Here is a 22,661-nt window from a genome sequence, read left to right on the forward strand (position 1 = left end):
CGGTTCCTTTCTCGAGGCGGCGGCCGCCGCATAGGGCCGTGGTCGCAGGCAGTCCGCTGTGGCGTGGCTTCCATCGCAGCGCCTGCAAGCCGCTCCGCACCGGCCGTGTCGGGGCCGAACACCTCGCAGCGAGCGCACCGCGGCGTTCGACACGCCGCGCCGATGTGGCCGTCCTGCCCGCAGCGGGAACACACCTTCCGGACGCCTCGGTAGTCAAACATGACGTGGTGGCCCTGGACGGTCATGAAGTTCGGCACCGCCTGCTTCATCTCGATCCGGACCACGCGCGTCCCGTTGCCGACGTGACGACGGCCCTTGAGGACGGGATGGGTGATGTCAAGCACCTTGCCGTAGGAGCTCAGTGCCGCCGCCAGCGCCGCGTCTCCTACGAACAGCGGCACACGAAAAGCCGTCACGTGGACCACGGCAGGACCCACGCAGGCTACTGGGACGGAAGTGCCGTTCGCGTTGAAGGCGCCTTCCACGTGCATCTTCTCCGCCGCCGCAGCCGAGGCTATGGCGACGCAGAACTTCATGCCTCCATGGTGCTGGAGGCTCTCTAGCCCTTTCGGGCCGACAACCAACTCGATGCCGTCGACGATGTCGTCAGCTGTCGCGTCGGAAGTAACTGTGAACGAAAAACAATGCGCCTTTGGGGGCGGCGCACGGAACACCGGGGCTGCGCTCGGGTGGACGTCAATGAGTAATTACTCCCTTATTAAAAATCTACTCCACCTTGGGGGATTCCCCTAAAATATTTGGTCAACACCGGGGGGCAGCAGGTCTCGGGCCTCCCATGACGTCACGGGCGGCCCACTGGGCTGCTGCTTGAAGCTCACGAAGTTGCCCGAGCACCGGCAAAGGCACGGCGCCTGGGCGGGGAGGCTGGTTCCGGAACATCGGGGTCGCAGTGGATCCGAGGCCCGCCTGCACTTCTCAAAACTTCTCAGCAAGCCAGCGCCGAAAAATCTTCGCTGGGTCTGGACGAGCTCGGGCATAAAGAGAAGTTTATTTTTTCCGAAAGGTACAAAAATACGAAACAAAACAGTTGAACTGAAGTCTGATCTTTGAAGCACATGCGCAGTGACGCAGCACTGAGCACGTCAGTATGGCAATATGAAAGCCGACACTCGACCGCCGCGCAGGACGATAAAGTATGTCGACCATTTGCGCAAGAACTCAGCCTCGCTCATTGTCAGTGCGTCCACGCATGCTTGCTCAAAGAAGCGCGTGCGGAGGCGCTGCAACATGGGAAACATTGCTCTTTGCGGACGCCCATTTAAGGAAGCCGCTCCACGCTGCCGCCGCAAAACGAACATGCCGACACACAAGAGCATATTTGTAAACAGTTCGCGTGAACTAGTGCGCGCTTCGATACGGGTTACGAACATTCGTGACACTAGTACCCAAAAGGTGCGCGCAACTACACACTCAAACATTGCGTGCTCCAAAGTTTCAAGCAGACCTCACTGCGGGCTTCGGGCGGAGGGCGTCACGCCCCACGCCGCAAGGCGGTCTCTTGTGGGCAGGACCCGCCAGCCTCGCAGCCAGCCGAAGTCCCTGACATCTGCAGGAAGCGTAGCTCAGGTCAGTTGGCGCCAGCGTGCCCGTCTCGTTTTCTGGAGTTGTTCGCGTGTCAGCTCAGCTACCGTTAGTGCTTCAGACATCCTGGAGGGCGGGGTTTCATCAACATCCAGATCGGGCACGCTGGCAGTCAACAACGTCAGTGTGCGACGCACATTAACGAAAAATGCCGGGGGCTGCTCGGCTGTAGGGCCAACCACGTGTTGTGAAAAAAACACGTTACGCGCTGTACCCAGAAAGTATGTGAGGAGTGTTCTCCCGGGATAGTCTGGGTTGCGTACAAGATCTCGTACTCCTCGCAAGGCGAGCACATTGCACATGGTGCGGATACAAGGTATACCAAACCCACCCATGTACGATGGAAGGCGCATGAACATTCGTGACACAAGTTCGGTTTTGCCCGCCCAAACGAAAGAGCCACAGGCCGAGGTTAGCCTGCGCGCAAACGTGCGCGGTGGGTTTGCGACGCGGGCGACAAAAAAACATGAGGCTAGGATTGTGGACTTAACTATATAGCAGCGCTCTGCCATTGAAAGTCGGAAAGTTGACGCCACCGAGAGGCGTTTCTCAGCGTTCGTGCGGAGGATAGTCCAGGTTTCGCGGGCTACTTCTCCGCTGGCGAGGAATACTACTCCCAGGACTTTCACTACCTTCACCCACTCCACCTCGCCCGCAAGGTTCGGTGTGAAGGTGCCAAACCTTAGTGCCTTGCTTTTTCTGCTGTTCAATAGGGCCCCAGATATCTCGCTGTACTCGAGAAACAACCGTGAAAAAGCGGCGTAGCTATCCTCGTCCTTGAGGAAAAGCGACACGTCATCGGCGTAGGCCAATACCTTGATTTGGCCCTGGCCAGGCAGAGGGAAGCCGCGTATGGATGGGCTGTCGTTAATGCGCCGGATGAGTGGATCCAGGCATAACACGAAGAATGTTGGGGAGAGAGGGCAGCCTTGCCTTATGCCCCTGGTGACTGAGAAGGGAGCGCTCTGGTGGCCGTTTACGGAGAGACGAGCATTCAGGTCTGCGTAAAGTAAGTGCAGCCTGCTGACAATTTGCGGAGGGAATCCGAAGGCTTCAAGGACTCCGAACAGATACGAGTGTTCCACCCGATCGAATGCTTTCGCCTGGTCTAGTGAAACAAAGCACCCACTGAAGCCCGTCCTGCTGGCAAATGTGAACAGGTCTCTAGTGAGTGCCAATGCATCAAACACAAAGCGGTCAGGGACGCTGCTAGTTTGAGCCCGGTGGATTAGGTGAGGTAGGATCGTCCGCATTCTTGTGTTCAGTAAAGATGTGACTATTTTGTAATCTGCGTTTAAGAGGCTTATGGGCCGCCATGCTTGCGGGTCGGAGGGGTCACCGCCCGCTTTCGGAATGAGTATGATGCGACATTCGCGGAAAGAGTTTGGACGTAGCCCATCCGCGAGGAAGCCGTTGACCATCTTCAGGAGCGCTCCTTGGATCTCGTAAAAAAAGTTCGAATAAAAACTTGTTGGAATGCCGTCTGGACCGGGGGCAGAGGCTGCATTCATACTCTGCAGGATGGCGTGCAGCTCTTGGTTTGTGGCTGGTGCGCAAAGGTTTTCATGCAGCTCTTCAGCTACTCGTGGCAAGTTTCCATAAAAACTTTGTAGAAGCCCGTCATAACCATCTTGAAGATGTAGCCAACTGTCCGTAGAGAACAGGTTCGAAAAGTGGCTTGCGAAGATCGTGCAGATATCGGCCGTGGTTTTGCTTTGGGTGCCGTCTGGGAGTGTTACCAAAGGCACAGTAGCGGGAGCGAATTCCTCTGCCGTGCCTGCGCGTACGTGTCGTAGCACAGCCGGGTCTGATATAGGCCGCCCGAGCTGGTGTGCGCGACTAGCTGCCCGTGATGACTGGCAGAGCAACACGTGGTAACGTGCTTTAAGTAGGCTCAGGTAATCGCTCATGGCAAAGGTTAAGGGAGCTCCCCTTTGCACTATACGGATGCGCTTGAGGGTGTCATTCAGTGCATGAGTTACCCGGCGTCTGCGTTCTTGACCGGCTGCCACCGGAGTTGCCTGCCAACGAGCCTTGAGTGTGTCCCATGAATCAGTCGCAACGAAGCTCTTGCACGATGCGGCCAACGCCGTACGCAGTGACGCCATGCTTTCCGGATCCGCCAGTAGGCTCGTGTCCATGCGCCACGTAACAGCGCGTGGGGTGTCCTAACCGAAGTCGAGCCTGACTGACAAGGGGTGGTGATCGGAAATCACCGGCGTGCCTGCAGGGAACGCGAGAACTTCGCAGCTAACGACAAAAGAAGCGAGCTCTGGTGGAAAATAGAATTTGTCTATCCGACTCGCAGACTGTGCTCTCTCAAACGTCGCTCCAAAGGCATCCCCGTGAAGCTGCACCCACGCGTCAGACAAGCGGAACTGAGTCACGAGATCGCGGAGCGCGGGGGCACCGCAATAACGGCGACCGTGACCCTGTCCGCGGACGTCACGGGCGATGTTAAGTACACAATTCAAGGCACCGACGATGAAAGTGGGGTAGGGATCAAGGAGGAATGAGTCGAGGCGCTCAAAAAAATCAGAACTACTAGTCTGCCGTGCTGGCGCATATACAACCAACGCACGTACCCGCCGCTGGTTTAGTGTGAAGTCGACCGCAAGAGTGCGGCCGTCCAGCCCGAAAGTGCAATGAGCACCCGCGCGCAGGCAGGGGTTTACAAAAACGACACCAACACTGCACATATGAAAATCAGTCAACGAAAAATAAGCAAAAACAGAAAACCGGGTGGTGAAATTCAGCACATCAAGTGAAGTACGGAAGTTGCATTCCTGTAAAAACAGGATGTCGACGCCCCTAGCCCTGGCAAAGTGCATCACCTCTCTCTGTCTGTCTACGGATTGAAATCCCCGAACATTCAGGGAGAGGAGATGCACAACCGCCATGACTGCCAAGAGCACCGACGGCATAGCATACAACCTAAAGAGCGCTGCCATGGGCGGCGCTTGGCGCGCGCGGCACTTTTTTGCTAGAACGTTCGTTAACAGTCCCTTCGGATTCCGATGATTGGGGGTGGGCACGTTTGAAGTCTGGTCGGGAAAAGTCCATGTTTTCGGGGCCGTCGGCGCTTGTGGCCTCGCTCACCGGTTGCTGCGTGGTCTTGGCGACGCTCGCAGCTGAAGCCGATGCCGACGCCAGGGTCGCCGATGGGAGGGTGTGGCTGGCTGGTGACGGGAAGCGCGCGTCGTCCGCACCTCCAGGAGTCGTCGGTCCTCACACCTGGCCGCACGTCAAGTCGCCTGTCAGGCGAAGCGGCGTGACTTTGTCCGGTACGTCCACCAGGTCGCCCGACGCCACGCTCGACCCATCGCCGCTGCTGCTCTCGGTGTTGCAGGAAGCTGTGCGGAATAGCGGCGGCAAGGGTTCCGCGAAAACAGCACCGAACGGCTGCACCTCGTTTGAAGGCGTCCCCTCGAGCTGCTCCTTCACGGGCACCTCCGTTGCGGGGGTGGGCTCGGGCTCCCTCGGGCTGCTGGTCGTAGGGACCACGTCGGCAACAGGCGTCCGGAGGGTTGGTGTGCTCCGTGTTTCCGCGGCCACGTTGTCTTTGCTCGGGGCCTTCCTCGGGGCGGCGGCCGCCGCATACGACCGTGGCCGCAGGCAGTCCGCTGTGGCGTGGCTTCCACCGCAGCGCCTGCAAGCCGCTCCGCATCCTGCCGTGTCGTGGCCGAACACCTCGCAGCGAGCGCACCGCGGCGTTCGACACGCCGCGCCGATGTGGCCGTCCTGCCCGCAGCGGGAACACACCTTCCGGACGCCTCGGTAGTCAAACATGACGCGGTGGCCCTGGACAGTCAAGAAGTTCGGCACCGCCTGCTTCATCTCGATCCGGACCACGCGCGTCCCGTTGCCGACGTGACGACGGCCCTTGAGGACGGGGTGGGTGATGACAAGCACCTTGCCGTAGGAGCTCAGTGCCGCCGCCAGCGCCCCGTCTCCCACGAACAGCGGCACACCAAAAGCCGTCACGTGGACCACGGCAGGACCCACGCAGGCTACTTGGACGGAAGTGCCATTCACGTTGAAGGCGCCTTCCACTAGCATCTTCTCTGCCGCCGCAGCCGAGGCCATGGCGGCACAGAACTTCATGCCTCCATGGTGTCTGAGGCTCTCTAGCCCTTTCGGGCCGACAACCGACTCGATGCCGTCGACGATGTCGTCAGCCGTCGCGTCGGAAGTAACTTCGAACTGGAAACAGTGCGCCTTTGGGGGCGGCGCACGGAACACCGGGGGGGCAGCAGGTCCCGGGCCTCCCATGACGTCACGGGTGGCCGACTGGGCTGCTGCTTGAAGGTCTCGTAGTTGCCCGAGCACCGGCAAAGGCACGGCGCCTGGGCTGGGAGGCTGGTTGCGGAACCTCGGGGTCGCAGTGGATCCGAGGCCCGCCTGCACTTGCCAAAACTTCTCAGCAAGCCAGGGCCGAAAAATCTTCGCTGGTTCTGGACGAGCTCGGGCAGCAACAAGCTTGCTCGGCGGTCGTCGAACTACGAATGCCCGCTGCTCGCGGCATCGCTCAATTTAAAGCCTGCAAGGAAACTTCGAGATAATAGGTCGAGATCATCTAGAGTAATCTGGAAACACGTAGATGCAGCTCTTCATGGCTGTGATCAATCGAGATTAGTCCGGTTGCTTCTCACGTCACGAACAAAAATGATAACACCCCTTTCCTGCGGCCTGAGGCGCGAACGAACAGACACTACATTGATACGTGGCAATATGCATGCTGCATGATTTATTTCAAGATGCTGTACAGAGAGAGAGAGAAAGGAATTTTAATGAGACGAAAAGGAGGAGAGGCCGGCCGGTGGTAACATGGCCCTGGCCTGCTACTCCACACGGGAAAGGGAAGGGGACGCAAGGGAAAGTGCGAATGAAGGTTGATGACGGCATTAAACAATGGGTTTCATGTGTGCTGTCCACGCACACTCGTTGGCACGCGCATAGCGGTGACTTGAAGAGCGTGAAATTCATTTCTTGAACACACACACCGACGAATGTCATTAACACATACTGCAGTAGGGGCTCCATGAAAACACAAATGGCCGCCGCGGTGGCTCAGCGGTTATGGTGCTCGGCTGCTGACCCGAAAGACGCGGGTTTGATCCCGACCGCGGCGGCTGGAATTTCTTTGGAGGAGAAATTCTAGTGGCCCGTGTACTGTGCGATGTCAGTGCACGTTAAAGAACCCCAGGTGGTCGAAATTTCCGGAGCCCTTCACTACGGCGTCTCTCATAGCCTCAGTCGCTTTGGGACGTTAAACCTCACAAACCAAACCAAACCAAAACACAAATGTGCATTCTCACGCATGTCAAACCAATAAACAGACTAAACTGTGTAAACCGTGTATTTAGATCACAGACGGGTATCCAGGTCTGTTTCACATAAAAACTTGAGCACTGCCTTTGTCACAACCCACCACTCAGTACGTTTCGCCCTGGCGCTGTACATTCCTTATGTCAATAGCCTGGACGAGATCAGTAGTAAACGTGTTTAGTGATTTGAGCTGCGCCAACGGCCTTATATTCGTCCTGCGATGCTTTTTGTGCAGTTCAGTTCCATCCGGACGGGGCTGCCATCATGCCCAAGCGGAAGCGCCCAGATGAAAGCGCTGCCGTCAAAACTGACCAAGAAGAGGTTTCGGCGCCCAGAAAGGTTCCGGAGCCCGAAGAGGTTCACGTTCCCGTGGAGGTGCAAGTTCCCGTGGCGGCTGATGTTCCCAAACACAAAGAAGTACCCGAAGATGAGCAGGTGCCCGCCGACGGCGAGGCACCTGCCGAAGTCGAGGCATTACCAGGCGTCGAGGAGCCCGCAGGCGTAGAGGACCGCGATAACGATGAAGACGTTCACGTGACAAACGCCCCGTCGCTGCCATTGGAACAGATGGACGCAGTCTGCAGCCTGTACGGCGGTCTAAGAGTCTACTATCGTCGCCCATGCACGAGCCGGGAAGGCCATCTGTGCCACATCGTAACCAACCTGAAAGCTTGGAACAGCTTCTTCTGGGCCGTGGGGCTGGAACTACAAGAGGACGCGGAATCGAAGCTCATCCTCGTTCAGTCGAGTGACGGCGCATGCACGAGAAGCCTGAGCATGAGGACTGAAAGGCGCCTAGTCGCGACATTTCTGTACCACCTGCTGACTAAGCACCGGTGCGTTGCGGAAGTCACAATCAACGACGATATCCTCACCGGCCATGAAAAAATTATCTGTCCCGCAATTCGCGACGCGCTGGGTCTGCAGAGGCTTTCGTTGGACTTGAGATCGCCAGGAGTAATCTCCGACGCCCTTGCAGCGACTGTAATTTGCTTGACACGGTTGAAATCGCTCGACCTGTCCGTGAACTTGCACGGGCACTTGATTGCCGATTTTGCGGCTTTTCTCGCGGAAGCAACTTCCTTGGAGACGCTTATAGCTCTGAAGGTGCGTGTGTACCCTGAGGAAGCGAGCGTCTTCCTAGCAGGGCTGTTCCGAAACAGGAGCATCAGAGACCTGTCCCTCTCGTCAAATATTCTCAACGGTGGCAGTGCACCCTACGGCATAGGCAACCCGCATGTCGCTCTTGGAACGTACCTGAGGCTGAATACGTCCCTGAGATCGCTGTTTATTAAAGACCCTAAATATGGTCCAGACATGGACGTCTTGACTATCTGCGATGCCCTGGCTACTAACAAGGTGCTGGTTAGACTCAAGCTAGTGGTGAGGACGCTCAAGCTGCAGTACGCCACAGCAATAAAGCAGCTTCTGCGCACCAACAAGACGCTCAGGCACTTCAGCTTGAGGTGCAGCTACACCGGCGATGACGACGGAGTAGTTGAAGGATTCGATCTGGATGATGAATGCCGAAGGTGCCGCATTCGGCACAACGATGACGATGATTATGCAAAGCCCTGGATCTCCGCTCTGCTAGAGAATGACACCTCCATCACGGAACTGGCATTCTCAATGTGCGGCTTTAGCCTCTTAGAGTGCCAGAAATTTTGTCGAGCGGTGACCGCGAACAAGTCGCTGAAGAAGATCATCCTCGAGCACCTCCGTCGCCACAAATGGGAAATCTGCCAAACGCTCTCTGAATGTGGCCTGCAAGGCAGAGTCGTCCTCAATGGCCGCTACTGGGTGTACTACCCAGACAGACACGGCCGTCCGATGGGCTGGCCCTCGTCTGCCTTGCCCTTCGGCCTGCTCCAGACCGCTGTGGACAGAGCGGCCGTGTCTAGTCACCTCACGCACGTCACGCTATGGGTGTACTCGATTTCGTGCGCTACCGTTGAAGACGAGCCAGCCACAACGCCCATCGTTCATATGATCCAGAGCGCGACTAGCATCACACACCTGACGCTGTATCTGCAATCGGAGGGCGGTAGCCGGTGCTGGAATGTGTGCGGACCCGCTATATGCGAAGCCGTGTGCCGAAATACGAGCATCAGAAGCATGACGTGCTTCTTCAGTGGGCAGAATTCCTGTGACATGGCACCGCTGGTCAGCCTCCTGCACCGAAGTCGAGCCCTGAGTAGTTTCACATTACGCACTCCCAGTCTCAGAGCTTTCACCACGTTCATCACAGGGCTCTCAAAGCCGGAGCTTGCGGATAACTACGCTCTGCAGGGCCTACGCTGTATTAATATTGGCAATGATGGCATTGGAGAGCGCCTGGCCATCCATGACATCCTACACAGGAATCGAGCCTTGGCAAAGCGCGCTGCTCGCTTCGTCACAGGCTCCCGTGTGAAGTACACTGCAGAGGCCTTCGAGAAGGTCTCCGCCTCTCCAACCTTGGTAGACGAGCTTAAGGCCACGGCGTTTGTCAACGAAGCTCAAGCTAAGAAGCTGATTGCTCGGTGCATGCTCGGACTGGAAGACTTCACGGAGTTCATGCGCCTCGCAGGCGTAGTGCGTGACGGCATAGAGTGCAGCGCCAGGGATGACGGGATGACGCAACTGGGTGACCTGCCCAAACTTTGCCTCCGTCGCATACGGCATTTTTTGCTCCTGAGTGACGTGCTCGTTTCAGCGCAGTAGAATGATGCCGCACTGAATGTTGTACACGTGTTCATGTAAAAATGTGTGCTAAGTCTATGCATTGTCTAAAATATCAAAATCACTTTGTTCTGCCATGTGCTTACATTTTTATTTCTTAAGAGCGAAAGTTGTTTCAGTTGGTTTAGCCATATAGGTATGCATTCTGCCGTGGTATCATAGCGTCTGCCGTAAGGCCTTCATTACTGAGCGAATTTAATTCGCGTAAATTAAGTGGTTTAATTTGTTTTCATAATGTATATAAATTCAATACATTGTTCATTGCCTGCTCTGGTTGGTAGGTATAAAATTGGAAAATTGAAGAGTAGGAAATTTTCCTGTCCGTGTTAGGGGAGATTTCAGTTCAGAAGGGAAGATTGAGACAGGGTGGAACACGGCGGGGACGCCGGGTCAGATTTCCCTGATTCGTGTTACCACGCCGAGGCTTTCTCTTACTGCTGACGATATTGAATCAACTGCCAGATGCAGTAAGAAATGGCTAAAGCAAAGCTGTAACAGCTTTCAATGATTAATGCGCTTTGCCGTTAGGCCTAGTTGTACAAATTCTTGCGGGACCATATCCTAGACAGGAACCGGCAACATGCCTGCTGTGACAGTGATCATTTTGTGATGCCAATAAAGTGGTGCCTGTATACACCTTACGCTCTCGGTGTTCTTTTCGTTAACTGCTCTCTCACCACGCGCTTAACAGTAAGTAGCCGTTCTCAGTAATGTTCCAGCAACACATAGAGCGCTGTTCGGTTTTTGACATTTTCTAACCGTTCGCTTCTGGTGCGTCAAGAGAGCTCGCAAGACGCGATTCACCCATCTTTCAAGCAGGCACTGTCGATCCCCAGGGCCGTCCGGCATGCCCAACAGCTACACATTGAGGCATGCTTATCGCAGATGTCTAAGCAACTATTAAAAGAAAGAAAAATAATGAATGCATTTGTATTGAGTATATAAGTGCACTTTGACTGGCCAGAAATTGCATTTATAAATTAATCTAAAACTAATGTCCGGGCTTGGAACTTTTTCATAATGGTCGCAATAGCGCAATAAGGAGTACCCGGGTCAAAAAGTGCTGGAGGACACAAAAGCGAGCGTTTAAAGGGAGACTGAAGCATTTTTTCTGAAAATCAGGCTGGCAGCGGCGCCCCATAGTTTTTCATACTGTATACCGGAATATCGCATCCAAATAAGGCAAAAACAAGCGCGAATTGCCATTTTTAGAAGAAATATGCGGCATGTGCCGCGGGGCACACCGCGCGGCGCTGTGCCGCCCGTGATTGCTCAAGAGGTCGTGACGACACTTTGAGGACTGTAGAAGCTGCCGATGCGGATCTGGCGCTGCGTTGGGTGCAGATCGCAGCTTTCCCTGGTGTTGTAAAAGTGAATATGGCGACTATTTTTTTACTGACCTCCAAAGAAATGTATACTACAGTTTGTTCATTCCACGTATCACCTTAAGGCAAAAAAGACGCAAGCAAAAAATTCTACGCCTAGCACAAGCATAAGCCAGCGTGAAAGACGCGTGTGCAGACCATGCGTAAAAGGTGCCAGTGCAACCTCGGCTCGTAATCTCGGAAAGGAAGGGGTGCGAACAATACTCAAGTCAATTACCACCACCGGACGCCTCCTGGCTCGCCCAAAAGAGCGGCATCCTAAAGAAAAGGCCCAAAGCTCTGTGTTCAAAATATCCTGTTCTCAGTACCCGGCGTTGTAGATTGGGCAGGAAATTATTTCAAGGAAACGATGACGCAAACTAGCAGCACAAAGTTGGTGTCAAAATGAGCGAAGCGCAGTGGCCAAGCACTGCGAGGAATGTGACCACAGGATAGTGACGCAATCATTTTGAGCTGGGAAACAAGCGAAGAAAACGCGCACAAGGCTGCTGCTTCACTCGTGGCGCGTTCAGCAGGTGCCAGATAATATTAATCGCTCCCTCGGAAACGTTTGCCCTTCCTAGATTTGCAGTTTAGGTTCTGTGAAGTGGTCGCCAACTACATGTGTGTTTAAAAGCCGAGCTAACTGCAACTCACCCACTGCCACAACTTAAAGAAGGTACCGAATAAGGTTGCGAAACGTTCTTTTTTTTTGCAGAAACTTGGTTGGCATTCATTTCTCTCAAATTTGCATCCGAAATCAGAACGTCGAACGCTTTGATTTTAATCGCTTAGCTACGATTAAACGAGAGGGCGCATATGAAGAGCTTCGATGCTTGCTTGCTTTGCTTTATTGTGCTTTGCTTGTTTGCTTGCTTGCTTGGAGTCGTCGAACCAAGTATAAAATCACTAATCGAGCCTTGCTGAGCACGCCTCAGGTGGTCTGGCCGCACCTAAGCTGAGGAGAGCGACACATGCTTGAGCCTCTATGAGGTTTCTGCAGGGGCTAAGGGAGCATGTTTCTACTTGTAGAAGAGGCGTTTCTTGGCAATGGTGACACGCCTCTCATGCGCGAGAAAAGCTAAGGAACTGTGTCATGGTTCAGCTGCGCCTTTTCGACAGAAATCTCCAGAGATCACATTAGGGACAAGCTCTGCATGTAGCCACTCTTACGAAAGTGCTTCGAGCAGAGTACGCTTGCTTTGGTCGGCTTGAATTCTTCGTCACAGAAGCGAGTGCTTGCGCTGCGAGCTTATGGCGGAAAACAGTGGAAGACGACACAGTCGCGGCCGTAGTTGCTCGTGGACACGAACGCAGAGTAGCACCTCGTGTTGAACCTGATTCTCAAGGTCGGCTGACACGCTTTGTACGTCACAATGTACGCAGTACGAGGAACAACGCATTCAGCACGAGAAACAACGCGCGCTGAAAGCTCGCTCGGGTTCGTCGAAGTATCCCCGGCTCCTCAACGTGACCTCACGTTGGCCGACATAGACGAGGTTTCCCTCTCCGCTGTTCTCCTCTCCTGCGCTCGCGCGGGGCACGGGAGATTTAAACATCAGTAAAGCACTCAGTACCCTTTTTTTGCGCTGTTCACCAGTATGAATGCATACCAACTCGCCCAGATCTCAGCCTTACTAGATTTAAACATCACGCTTTCAATTCGTCCATTGTTTGAGCCAAAATCGAAAAAATAATTTCACAGACGTGATCAGCAACGACACTACATCAAAACCCTAAAAAATTAGCTGATTCGAAAACCACCTCAGTACCCTATATTATTAAGCCACGCGCTTATGTTTCAAAGGCAGTTCTCGTGAAGTCCCTAGTACTTCGTCCTTGCCGTTCCTACCGCGATAAATTAACTGACTTGATGCGCATCGAGAGGGCCGTATGACAAGCTGTACCTAAGTGGTAGGTTGCGAAGAAAAGCCTTTGCTTTTCAAGGGGTGCGCAGAACACACAGCATTTAGTTCTTAGTTTCATTCCGCAGTTAGGCACTACGCCATCTTTATGGATTAGTGCGGTGACTACAGAAGCCGCTGCTTGTGCATAGGTATAGAAAGATGAATAGGGACGGCAGGGAAGCTAACCGGAAGGGTGTTTCGTTTGGCTACCCTGCAACTGGGAAGAGGGTTGAGAGAATTTTTAAAGGGAAAGAGTGAAGGGGCAAGGACTGCAGTGTGTCCCTTAAGCCAGTCGCTGTCAGGTAGCAAAACAGTGCGGTTTCCTTCCATGCCGCAGTGCCCATTCATGTGTAGGTTCTCGTATGATGGCTGCAGTCAAGTTGCGTCGGAAGAATAGACGATATGCGAAATTGCTTGGCGGTCTGGCAACACCGCGCCCACAACTTCCGGTTTCCAGTTTGGTTCGGTCGAGCTCGTCCATCGTTTGCTATGCGTACTTTCTTCTTGCGAGTGGAATTTCAACAGGCAAGCTTCAGCTGCTGCGTTGTTTTCACAGCTGATCTTTGACCAATTGTAGGTGCTTTCAATAAGCGTCAGCTTACTCCTACCGCGTCCTCAGCTTCGCTTGAAGTCTGGCGCTGATGATCGCAATAATCGGCACTCGAAAGTGGGTTGGAAAGTCGAACCGTGACCGTGTGCTGTTGTCGTTTTAATGCTCGCATTAAAGCACCAGTGCAAGCATCACGCATTATCATGGCTATTTTATTCCCAGGTGGACGTGAATTCATCTGGTAGGGTAGCGAGCGGTTATTTTGCGGTGAGTGCGCACGTGTGTTGACAAACTTCTGTGATAGTGCGAACTTTCGTTCGCGCCGACGCCAGGAGCTTCGTGCATTGCAGTATAATCACACAAGACCCTCTACCAGCTGCGTAATTCGATTCCTTTACTAATGTGCAATGCGCATCCGCGGTTTTCAACGTCACCGTTTCAGAGCGCGGCGTCGGTTGATTTTCGCCACAAATCGTTGAAACCGCGTCCTGCTTAAGACGCAGTCAGTCAGTCACATTAACAAGAGGAAAGTAGGCATGCACATATAATTCAAAATATTGTCAGTAAAGACGCAGCTTTTTTTTTTTTCAGTTAAGCACTGAGCCACCGCGGCGGCTTGACTAGAGAAAGATGCTACAGCTGTAGGTGCATATGCACGGACTCGATACTCTGGTCAAGCAGTGTGTGCAGGGGCGAAATTAGCATGTTCGGTTGCTTCCGAAACTTAATTAGCTTACTCCCAAACTTCGACAAATGGCTTTGTTGCGAAGCAAGCTGTTGGAGCTTGCCACAACGATAATAAAATCTGGTGGCCTGAAGCGTTTTCAGAACACTGTTGCACGTACTTTCTAGCTTAGAAATGCGTCCCTCCTTCATAATAAAGTAGCTATATTATTCGCTTTTTTTTTTAGATTTTCGTCGCTGCAGTTATCGAAGGTATAGGAATCCTCAAGAAATAAAGCATTCGCACCTCAGTTTCTATACGTAGGGCGTATTGCTTCACAAAGACTCCGTAACGCGCATAACATATGCGTATGGTCCAGAGAGTTTGCTCGCCCTTCTAAAACTAATTGAACACGGGAAAAACTTGACGGAACACGTAGCAAACTAAGAAGTAATCGGCATATGGTTCTTCAAGTGAACTTATTTCGCCACGGCACGAGCGATTGGCCCGCTCAAAAAAATTACCTTCTCTATTACGTTGTTCAAGTATGCGTCTATATATATTCACGCCAGACCAGAGAGTTGATAAATGCACGAAATCGGCTTCTAATTTTGATCAGACACAACAAAGGCTGTGGTCCCTATTTTAATTTAAACGCAAATCACCTCGAAAGCTTTGTCAAAAATCAGCGCAGAAAGCGAAAGCTGCGCACGGATCCGCGTACTGACACATGATACCTCGCATGGCGTTTTGTGTTACTAAAACGTTGGGACGGAGTAAAAAAATAGAAAAGCGAAAAGCTGGAACGCACCTAGTTCTGGCACGCATCGTAGTGTCTTTTCACAGTGGAGAGGGTAGCGCAACACTGCATCGGCATTTTACTTTGCAAACGAAGCGCAGCCGTTTTAACCCAACGCTGGGCAGCGGTTTCGTTTTCTGTACCGTGCCAACATGGAGGACTTAGTTCTCGTAGCGCCGAGAGATGGCGCTGCGCATTTCGCATATCGTCTATAGGATGTAGCGCGTCCAGTACTTGCAGTCAGTGTTGCCACAGCGTTCACAAAAGTAGTAGCAGATTTTGATGCCAAAAATCAGCAGAAATCAGTAGATTTTCATATATGCTGCAGTCACTTGTTTGGGCGTGTTTTCTCTACGCGGTATGAGTTATTTCTTTAGTACGGTACGATACGGTGGGAGAAGAAGACAAGTGTCGCTATCATAATAACAAAAGCAATGGGGTAGAGAAAGTAGCGATTGTTGCGACATCATGTGCCCCGCAATGAAACTTCCCACCGCCGGCGCCGCGCAGCATAGCGCAGCCGACCGGAACCACGGTACCTCAGTCAACAGTCCCCTACATTCGTATCTCCAGTGAAAGAAAAGTTTTGTATTTGTCTTACAGAGTAACTGTTGTTATCTCAGAAAATAAAATACGAAGTGAACATCGAAAAGATAATGACCACATGCAGTGACTTGTAGAGATTTCTTAATCGGTTCACTGGCACCAAATACCACACAATGCAGTTAATGATTAAGTTCAGAAAATCAACGCGGAAACTATCCGTCGCCTTCATCTTGGAGGTTTTTGCGCCATGTTTCCATCCTGTTGAGCAGTGGCTTCTCTACACTGAACTGGAAGCACGATGAAGAGGCAATGAGGCGCTTGGTATGCAGCACGGCACATAACAGTGTCCGTTGCAAGTTTGTTTCTTTGATTGGTTTTTAGCATGTTAACAGCAGAAAATACCCTCTGGAGGTATTGGACGTTTGCTACACTGGTGTAGCTGGTGTAGGTCAAAGAAATGGCCCTACACCTGACTTCGTGCTAAGCTCTGTTCGTGCGCCACACAGGGTAGATGAGTGAGCTATGAGTGAGCCGTTGAACCGGCAGTGGCTGATGCAACCTGGCCATCAGTATCACTGTGTCACCTAACAAATAAGAAAAGTTGGAAAGACATACTCTGTAGAACCAAAGAGTAGTAGTTTTTGTTCCTTTCTAGTAGGAGAAAAGCAAAAATCAGCAGATATAATGAGGTTATCACTGAATCAGTAAATTTTTCCAAAAATCAGTAGATCTACTGATAAATCAGTAGCAGTGGCAACACTGCTTGCAGTGCGCTGCTGGCGTGCGCAGGCTAGAAAGCAGAGCACGGAGGACATCCATAAAGAAGTAAGCATCGCAGTCAGTTGAAGATCATGGCTGTTGTCTGGGTCAGCCGTAGGCGTTGCACATTGAGAGTACGGCAACGTCTCTGACATGTAGTGGTGGCCAATTAATAGAGTCAGTAGACGACGCCGGGCTCCCTTGATTTAGCGCGGTTGTTGGAGAAGGGGGACACGCTGCGGTGGCGCTTGGGGCCTAGCAGACCATAGCACTAGCTGGTAATATTCTGACACGTCCGGAAAGGTATTGGACACAGTTCCTAGCGCCCGCAAATATTTTCGGGGGCACGTTTCGCAAGAAACCGCTCGCTAAAAACCAACAAACAAACCAATATGTATTACTATCAAGCGTGATTTTCCTGGCAATAAACGATCCGTAATTTCAACATAAAATGCTTCTATTTTGGATTGCATCTGATGTACTACGTGCAGCTTACGGAAAGCTATTTTGTGTTTTGCTTTTTATGAATGTGACCAGGCAGAGAAAATGTGACTTAACAATTTCCGTTAACCTAGTGATAAAAAATAACTTTTAAACTTTTATTACAGCTAGTGTACAGGTGTTTACTGGAAACCCTGAGGCTGTCGTTTTGTGGAAGCTGAGTGAATTGTAGTCAAAATTTGAATTAACGCGTATTCGCGCCTTCTTCTCTCTCGTAACTTTTTGCGCGCTGAAATATAGGCACTCCTGCGCCGGCTGCGAACCGCGCAGGGGGGAGGGGGCGGAGCTTCCGGCGGTGGCCATGGGAGCTGCGTGACGTCAGTGACGTCATAGTGACCCAATCACAGCACTTCGCTGCGTGACGCATTGCGCGCGGATTCGAGCGAAAGCTCGGCGCCGCAGGTCGGTGCGAGGCGTGCAAGGGAGAGTTTTAAAATATATACTGTAAATGATTGGCTCGTTTTTGAGCTGCTCTATGCGGCAGACCACTCGGCAGCCTGTACTATACATAATGCAAGCGAATTATAGGAAACCTTGAGCGCCCTTTTCAGATACTTTAATCCAATTTACCGCGCCTTGAAGGCAGTCAGAGTGGAAAAGAAACGCTTTTATATTGCAGTGAAGCAGTTCCGTAAAACATTTCTTCCATTTCGTCGGCCGAAAGTGGATGGCAAACCGTTACCTACTTCACCTTTCGCTCAGCACCGTTTGGCGGAAGAAACGCCATATGACCAAGGCAGCTTCAACCACATCGTCGCCGCTTTGTATGTGTACGATTACGGGTATTGAATTGAAACTCGGGACCCATGGGTGTTAAAAAATTCCAACAAAATTAACAAACATGTTCGTTACCCACAGTGCCCTTAAAGTTTCTTCATTTATTTTATTTAAAAAGGCAGGAGTTAACTATTCCCTCACTCCGTGTCTGCCTATAATAGCATAGCCAGCGTGCGTGAACAGCGCCCAAGTAGGGCCCATCACCTTTTTCTTTAATGTTGCAAGTCGAATTATGAGCACTCTGAACCCAAACGGGCAATTAGAAGTCTCTGAAAGGCACACTGTGTACAAATAAATGTTGGCTTGTATTTAAAGGGTACGACGTTCTTATCACAAATAGACCACTGACACCACAGACCAAGGAAAAAAAAAGAGCATGGTAAAGTAGGCCAACCTTCGCAAACCTGCTCTCACAGTATAACAATGCTAGCATGTGCCCTGTATTCTCGCCAGAGGAATGTAAACAGGTATAACGTTCCGTTGAATGAGTCATGCTAGCCGTCTACAACGCCTTAGCAGACTTCAAAAGAATGCGTGAGGTGGATGATCGAGTATGAAAGAAATGCCATCGTGTACTCCTCTCTCGATTCTTAAATATCCTTTGCTCCCATTTTTTTTTTCCCAGGCGCGCTTTGCGCTGCGTTCTTTCGAGTGATAGCTGTACTTGCTTCTCTGCGGCCCACTGCAAGTTTTACTTACCCTGCAAGCACTTCCACAACGTCGCCACGATGGGCAGGTGGCTTTCGCTTTGTGCGAACCCGTCTAGCCAATCTGGCTTTCGTGCGGTGCCAATCGCATCTGGAGTGCCGCAGTGTCAGTCTCGGACTGGCCTTCACTCTTACAATGTTTTGGGCCCATCTGTCATCCTTTCTCTGCGGACCACCACTTGGCTTGGCTCTCCTTGCGCTCGGCCGCTTTCCAGGAACTGCCGCGGCTGTCCTGTCTTGCGCACCCCCCTTTCTCGCGGTGCCCTCACCTTTCACATCCTCTCTTTGAATCGGCACCGAGCCGGACTTCCCACTTGAACTATCGGCTCGCGCTTTCGAAGAGTCACTGCACGTCGTAGCCCCAAATTGTCTCGACTGCATTTTACTTTCCGCTGAACCTAGCAACTCGCTCTCCTGGGACTTGCTATCCGATCCCATGATCCTAGCTACCTGGCCCGCAACTCTACCTGAACCGCACTCTTTGGTTAACGCTGCGTTCTGGCCTGGTGTTTCAGCGGCGCACTCAGGTGACTCAGTGTCACTCTGATTACAGTCAAGCGTCTCCTAAACTTGGCTACTATTGTTCGCCAGCCGCATCGAAGGAGAGTCCCCTTTGATTTTTTCACTGCACTGGCCTGCGAGCTCACTACTGTCTTCCTGAGGGAAAGCATCAGCCTCACTTTTCAAAGCACCGGTTAGAGACGACCGCTTTGCCTGTGTTCTCGTCGAGCTTGCTACAACTTTTTTGCACCGCCAAATACTGCCCCTGCAGCTGCCGAACTTGCGTTCCTTTCTGGGCTTGCACCTGCCCTGTCGTTACTCCCCTCAGCAATGGCTGTGTTCCCAGCTGACCAACCGGGGTTCCGAGGCTGGTCGCTGACACACAGGTGGGAGCGCTGCCCACTTCCATTACTTCGGACTATTAGAGTCCGCCTCTCCACGAATTCCAAAGTACCTGTAAAGTGCTCTTTTCGCGGTCTCATAATTGTCGACCTCCTCGTCGGACAGGCGCGCTAGTACGCCGCCGACATCACCTGGGAGGATGGCCACCAACATCTTTGACCAGTAACCCTGGTCCAGCTCCTCTCAGCGCAGATTCTCTCAGCATTTTCAAGGAAAGTCAGGAAATTAGCGCCTCTTCTGAATACGCTTAACCGAGATCGCATTTTTTTTTGCGTTCTAATCAGGTTAAGTTGATGCGTGAGTTCCCCCAGCTGACTTTCGCGTTCCTTTTTCCCCCTCTTCGTGAGCTGCTTCATCCCACTGTGTGCCCGACGAGTTTATAACATCGGGAGTTCCTCAAAGCTCCAACTTAGCACAGCTGTTACTTTTAGTATTTATTAATAATTTGCCGTTACACGTCGTGAAGACGAGGGTTTTGCTCTTTGCACATTATTACAAATTATTCCGTAAGATTGAGAACTTAGAAGACTGCCGCCGTTTGCAAGCTGACATTAACCACGTCGACTGAGTCTTCCTATACTGAACATTAAGAAAACTTTTTTTTGTCTATAGGTGGTAAGCACTGGCACGCAGCCGCGCCGCCGCTGGTCGCCATGATTGCGGTGCGCGTAGAAGACGATCTCCTGCTCCGCAAGCATGTTTTCTTCATTAGTATATAGTTGCTGGCTTGTTGGTTACACATCTTGACAACAACAGTGCGGTCGGAACACGGACAAGAAAGACTACAGGATGTTAACTCGGGTGAGCTAAGCAAACACTGCACCCAATGTAAAAACTGCACACCGGCCTTTGACAGAAGGGCCGTTCTACGCAAGTGCCGCGACACCACCACAAGGGTGATAGTAGAAGCTCAAGCAATATCAAGATTTTCACATAAATGTGTCAGCAAGCCATCCGTACACCTTAGCAAAAAAGAGCTGATCTTTGTAAGTGCCCATGAGCATGCCAATGACTGGAGGGAAGGTTATGGACCAAGGAGATAACTATGCCACGGGAAGTGAGCTATTGTTTTCCTGTGTTGTCACGGAACTGGGCCTACATAATCCAGTTCAAGGCAATAAACCATGTTGTCAGTCAGCGCCTGTGTTTGTGTAGTCTTTCTTGTCCGTGTTCCAACCGTGCTGTTGTTGTCACGATGTTTCATTCGCGTGTCGAGTTCAGACTGCCGTTTGGAATCCGCGTGCATCGGGAATTCGGCCGGTAAGTCGCCGAGCGCTAGAGCCGCACGAAACTATGTCGGAAACGAATGCCAATTTGATTGGGAAGCTGTGCTTGTTCCCCTCGATTCCGGGATATAAGCTCGGATAGCAGTCAGTGACAGCAGCGCTTCCGTGACACCGGAGAGCCGCGTGCAGTTCAGCCACATTGGCGGGGAAGTGATCGGTGACTGGGCGCCACTCGACAGCTGCGGCGCGTCTGCGCTGCTCCTGGCATAACTGTGTATCCGCGCAGAGGCGTTGATTTCCGAGCTGCATTACATGCCTGACCGTGGTATAACGTTTCGCACTTTAATCTTAGGTTGACCTGCAAAATTCTTTGGCGAAGTGCATCCTAAAGAAACGCAGGACGGCCACCAATGTTTCCTTAGATATGTTGAATGGAAGGATGTGACCTCGTGCTTTTTTTGGTCTTGAATTGCTCTTGATGGAGTCGTGGCACTGCCTACTCATCGTCGTCTTCTACGTGGCACTGATCCCGTGGTTCTGTCTCGACCAAAACCGTCTCTTGCGAGTCTGAAGCTGGCGTAACGCGAGCGCTTTGTCGCGCGGCACTTACCGCTCATCGTTGTAATCTACGTAGCGGAAACCCGCGCTTTCGGTTCTCTAATCAGATGTATGGATGGAAGATTGGAGCGTCCCCTTCGAAGCGCGGGGGTGGCAACTGTCATCATGCTTGGCTTTTTTTTTCTTATTTATTTTTTAACTGTGTCGTAAAGTATTAAAATTCTCCATTTTCTTCAAATAATTTTTCCTACACTTCTAAACTTATGTCACCTCTCTGCATTTGAGCCACCAATCTTCCAATCGTAAGCGTGGGTTTTCTCCACGCGCTCTTCCACGCCCAGTTGTTACCTTCCACCGCAGATTTCTTTGTATTACCATTGTAATCTCTAAACTCTAGGGCTTCAGGAAGAGTGACTGTGCCTGCATCGACATCCGGATGGATGCCCTCACATTTCAGTATGAGGTGTCCAATTTTTTCTACAAATTTACCGCACACAGCAAATGTGTCATTTTCTTCGTTAAATTTTTTTTGTAGTTGCGCATTGTACCCTGACCTAGATTCAAATAAAGGGCACTTCCTCTCGAGTTATCATAGAACGATTCCTTTCTGATCTGCCTTTCCCAGTATCGATATAGTATGCTTCTTCCATTCATGCATGGCCCGCAAGGGCACCTTGTGTAACGAGGTGTTGGTGCTTGGCGCCACCACGGACCCTTAGCCCCCATACCGAAGCTGCCATCCGTACCGTGGCGATAGGTTGAAAGGTGGAGGGAAGAAACCTTGAACAATGGCGGTCGAGGAAGTGGTCAATCCTCGGCCGATGGGCTCCTCGTCTGTCCACCAGGCGGGGAGTCCCGCGACCTTCCTCTGCGTATAAGGATGAATCAGAGGTGACAAAGTATCAGGAGCCCTTAGTTTATACATGCCGTATGGAAAAATCTGCAAAAAACTCTGATCGGCCCCCGAAAAGGGGTCGCACCGATGTGAAGAAATTGAATCCACAGAAGCCAGAAATGTTTGCGAAGTTTTTTATGGTTCACTCAAACACTGATGAACCGGTAGCCAACCTCTCTGCATTTGTCATCGCCAACACCCTAAAAAGCTGTGTAGGCAAAGACTACAAAGCAAAAAAGCAGCGAACCGGAGATCTCTTTGTAGAAGTAAACACAGAAGAACAAAGTATCAAACTGATGTCATTACAGAATCTTGGAGAAATGAGCGTACAGGTAACCCCGCACCGCACCCTGAACCACTCAAAGGGCGTCATATCTGAATATGAACTCCTACAGAGTACCGATGCGGAAATGGAAGAAGAACTAGCTCAACAAGGAGTAATAGCAGCCCGAAGAATAACCATCCGGAGAAACAATGCAGAAATCAAGACAAAACACATTGTCCTAACTTTCAATGGCGCAACTCTGCCTGACTCCATCCACGCCGCATACCTCCATTGCAAAGTCCGCCCATACATACGAAATCCGAGACGATGTTTCAAGTGCCAGCGCTTTGGACACAGCATGTTGGCTTGCCGCAGTAAACCCACTTGTGTCACATGCGCAGAAGACGCACATACAGAAGAAAGATGCGAACGCACACCAAAATGCGTTAACTGCAATGGCGCACATGGCGCGTACTCCAGGTCGTGCCCAGTCTGGAAAACAGAAAAACAAATTATAACTTTGAAGACCACAGAAAACCTGTCCTACCTTGAGGCAAAAAAACGCGTCTCTTTCCAACAGAAAGGGACA

General features: G+C 51.7%; 1 protein-coding gene across 2 annotated transcripts in view; it reads left to right on the plus strand.

Moving 5' to 3' along the window:
- Positions 1-22,661, plus strand: part of LOC149327183 (uncharacterized) — a 128,592-nt gene that overhangs the window by 62,178 nt on the left and 43,753 nt on the right. The window contains exon 2 of one of the 2 annotated variants that reach the window (XM_089562342.1): positions 7,166-10,203. The exons of the other annotated variant lie outside the window; for it this stretch is intronic. Within the exon in view, the coding sequence (XP_089418468.1) occupies positions 7,195-9,633 (2,439 nt within the window). The 5' untranslated portion in view covers positions 7,166-7,194 and the 3' untranslated portion in view covers positions 9,634-10,203. Of the gene's footprint in view, positions 1-7,165; positions 10,204-22,661 lie in introns of those variants that run through there. 2 annotated transcript variants of the gene reach the window in all.

Source organism: Amblyomma mixtum, chromosome 10 (assembly GCF_055824585.1).
Source record: "Amblyomma mixtum isolate Tamu chromosome 10, ASM5582458v1, whole genome shotgun sequence".
Lineage (NCBI taxonomy): Eukaryota > Metazoa > Arthropoda > Arachnida > Ixodida > Ixodidae > Amblyomma > Amblyomma mixtum.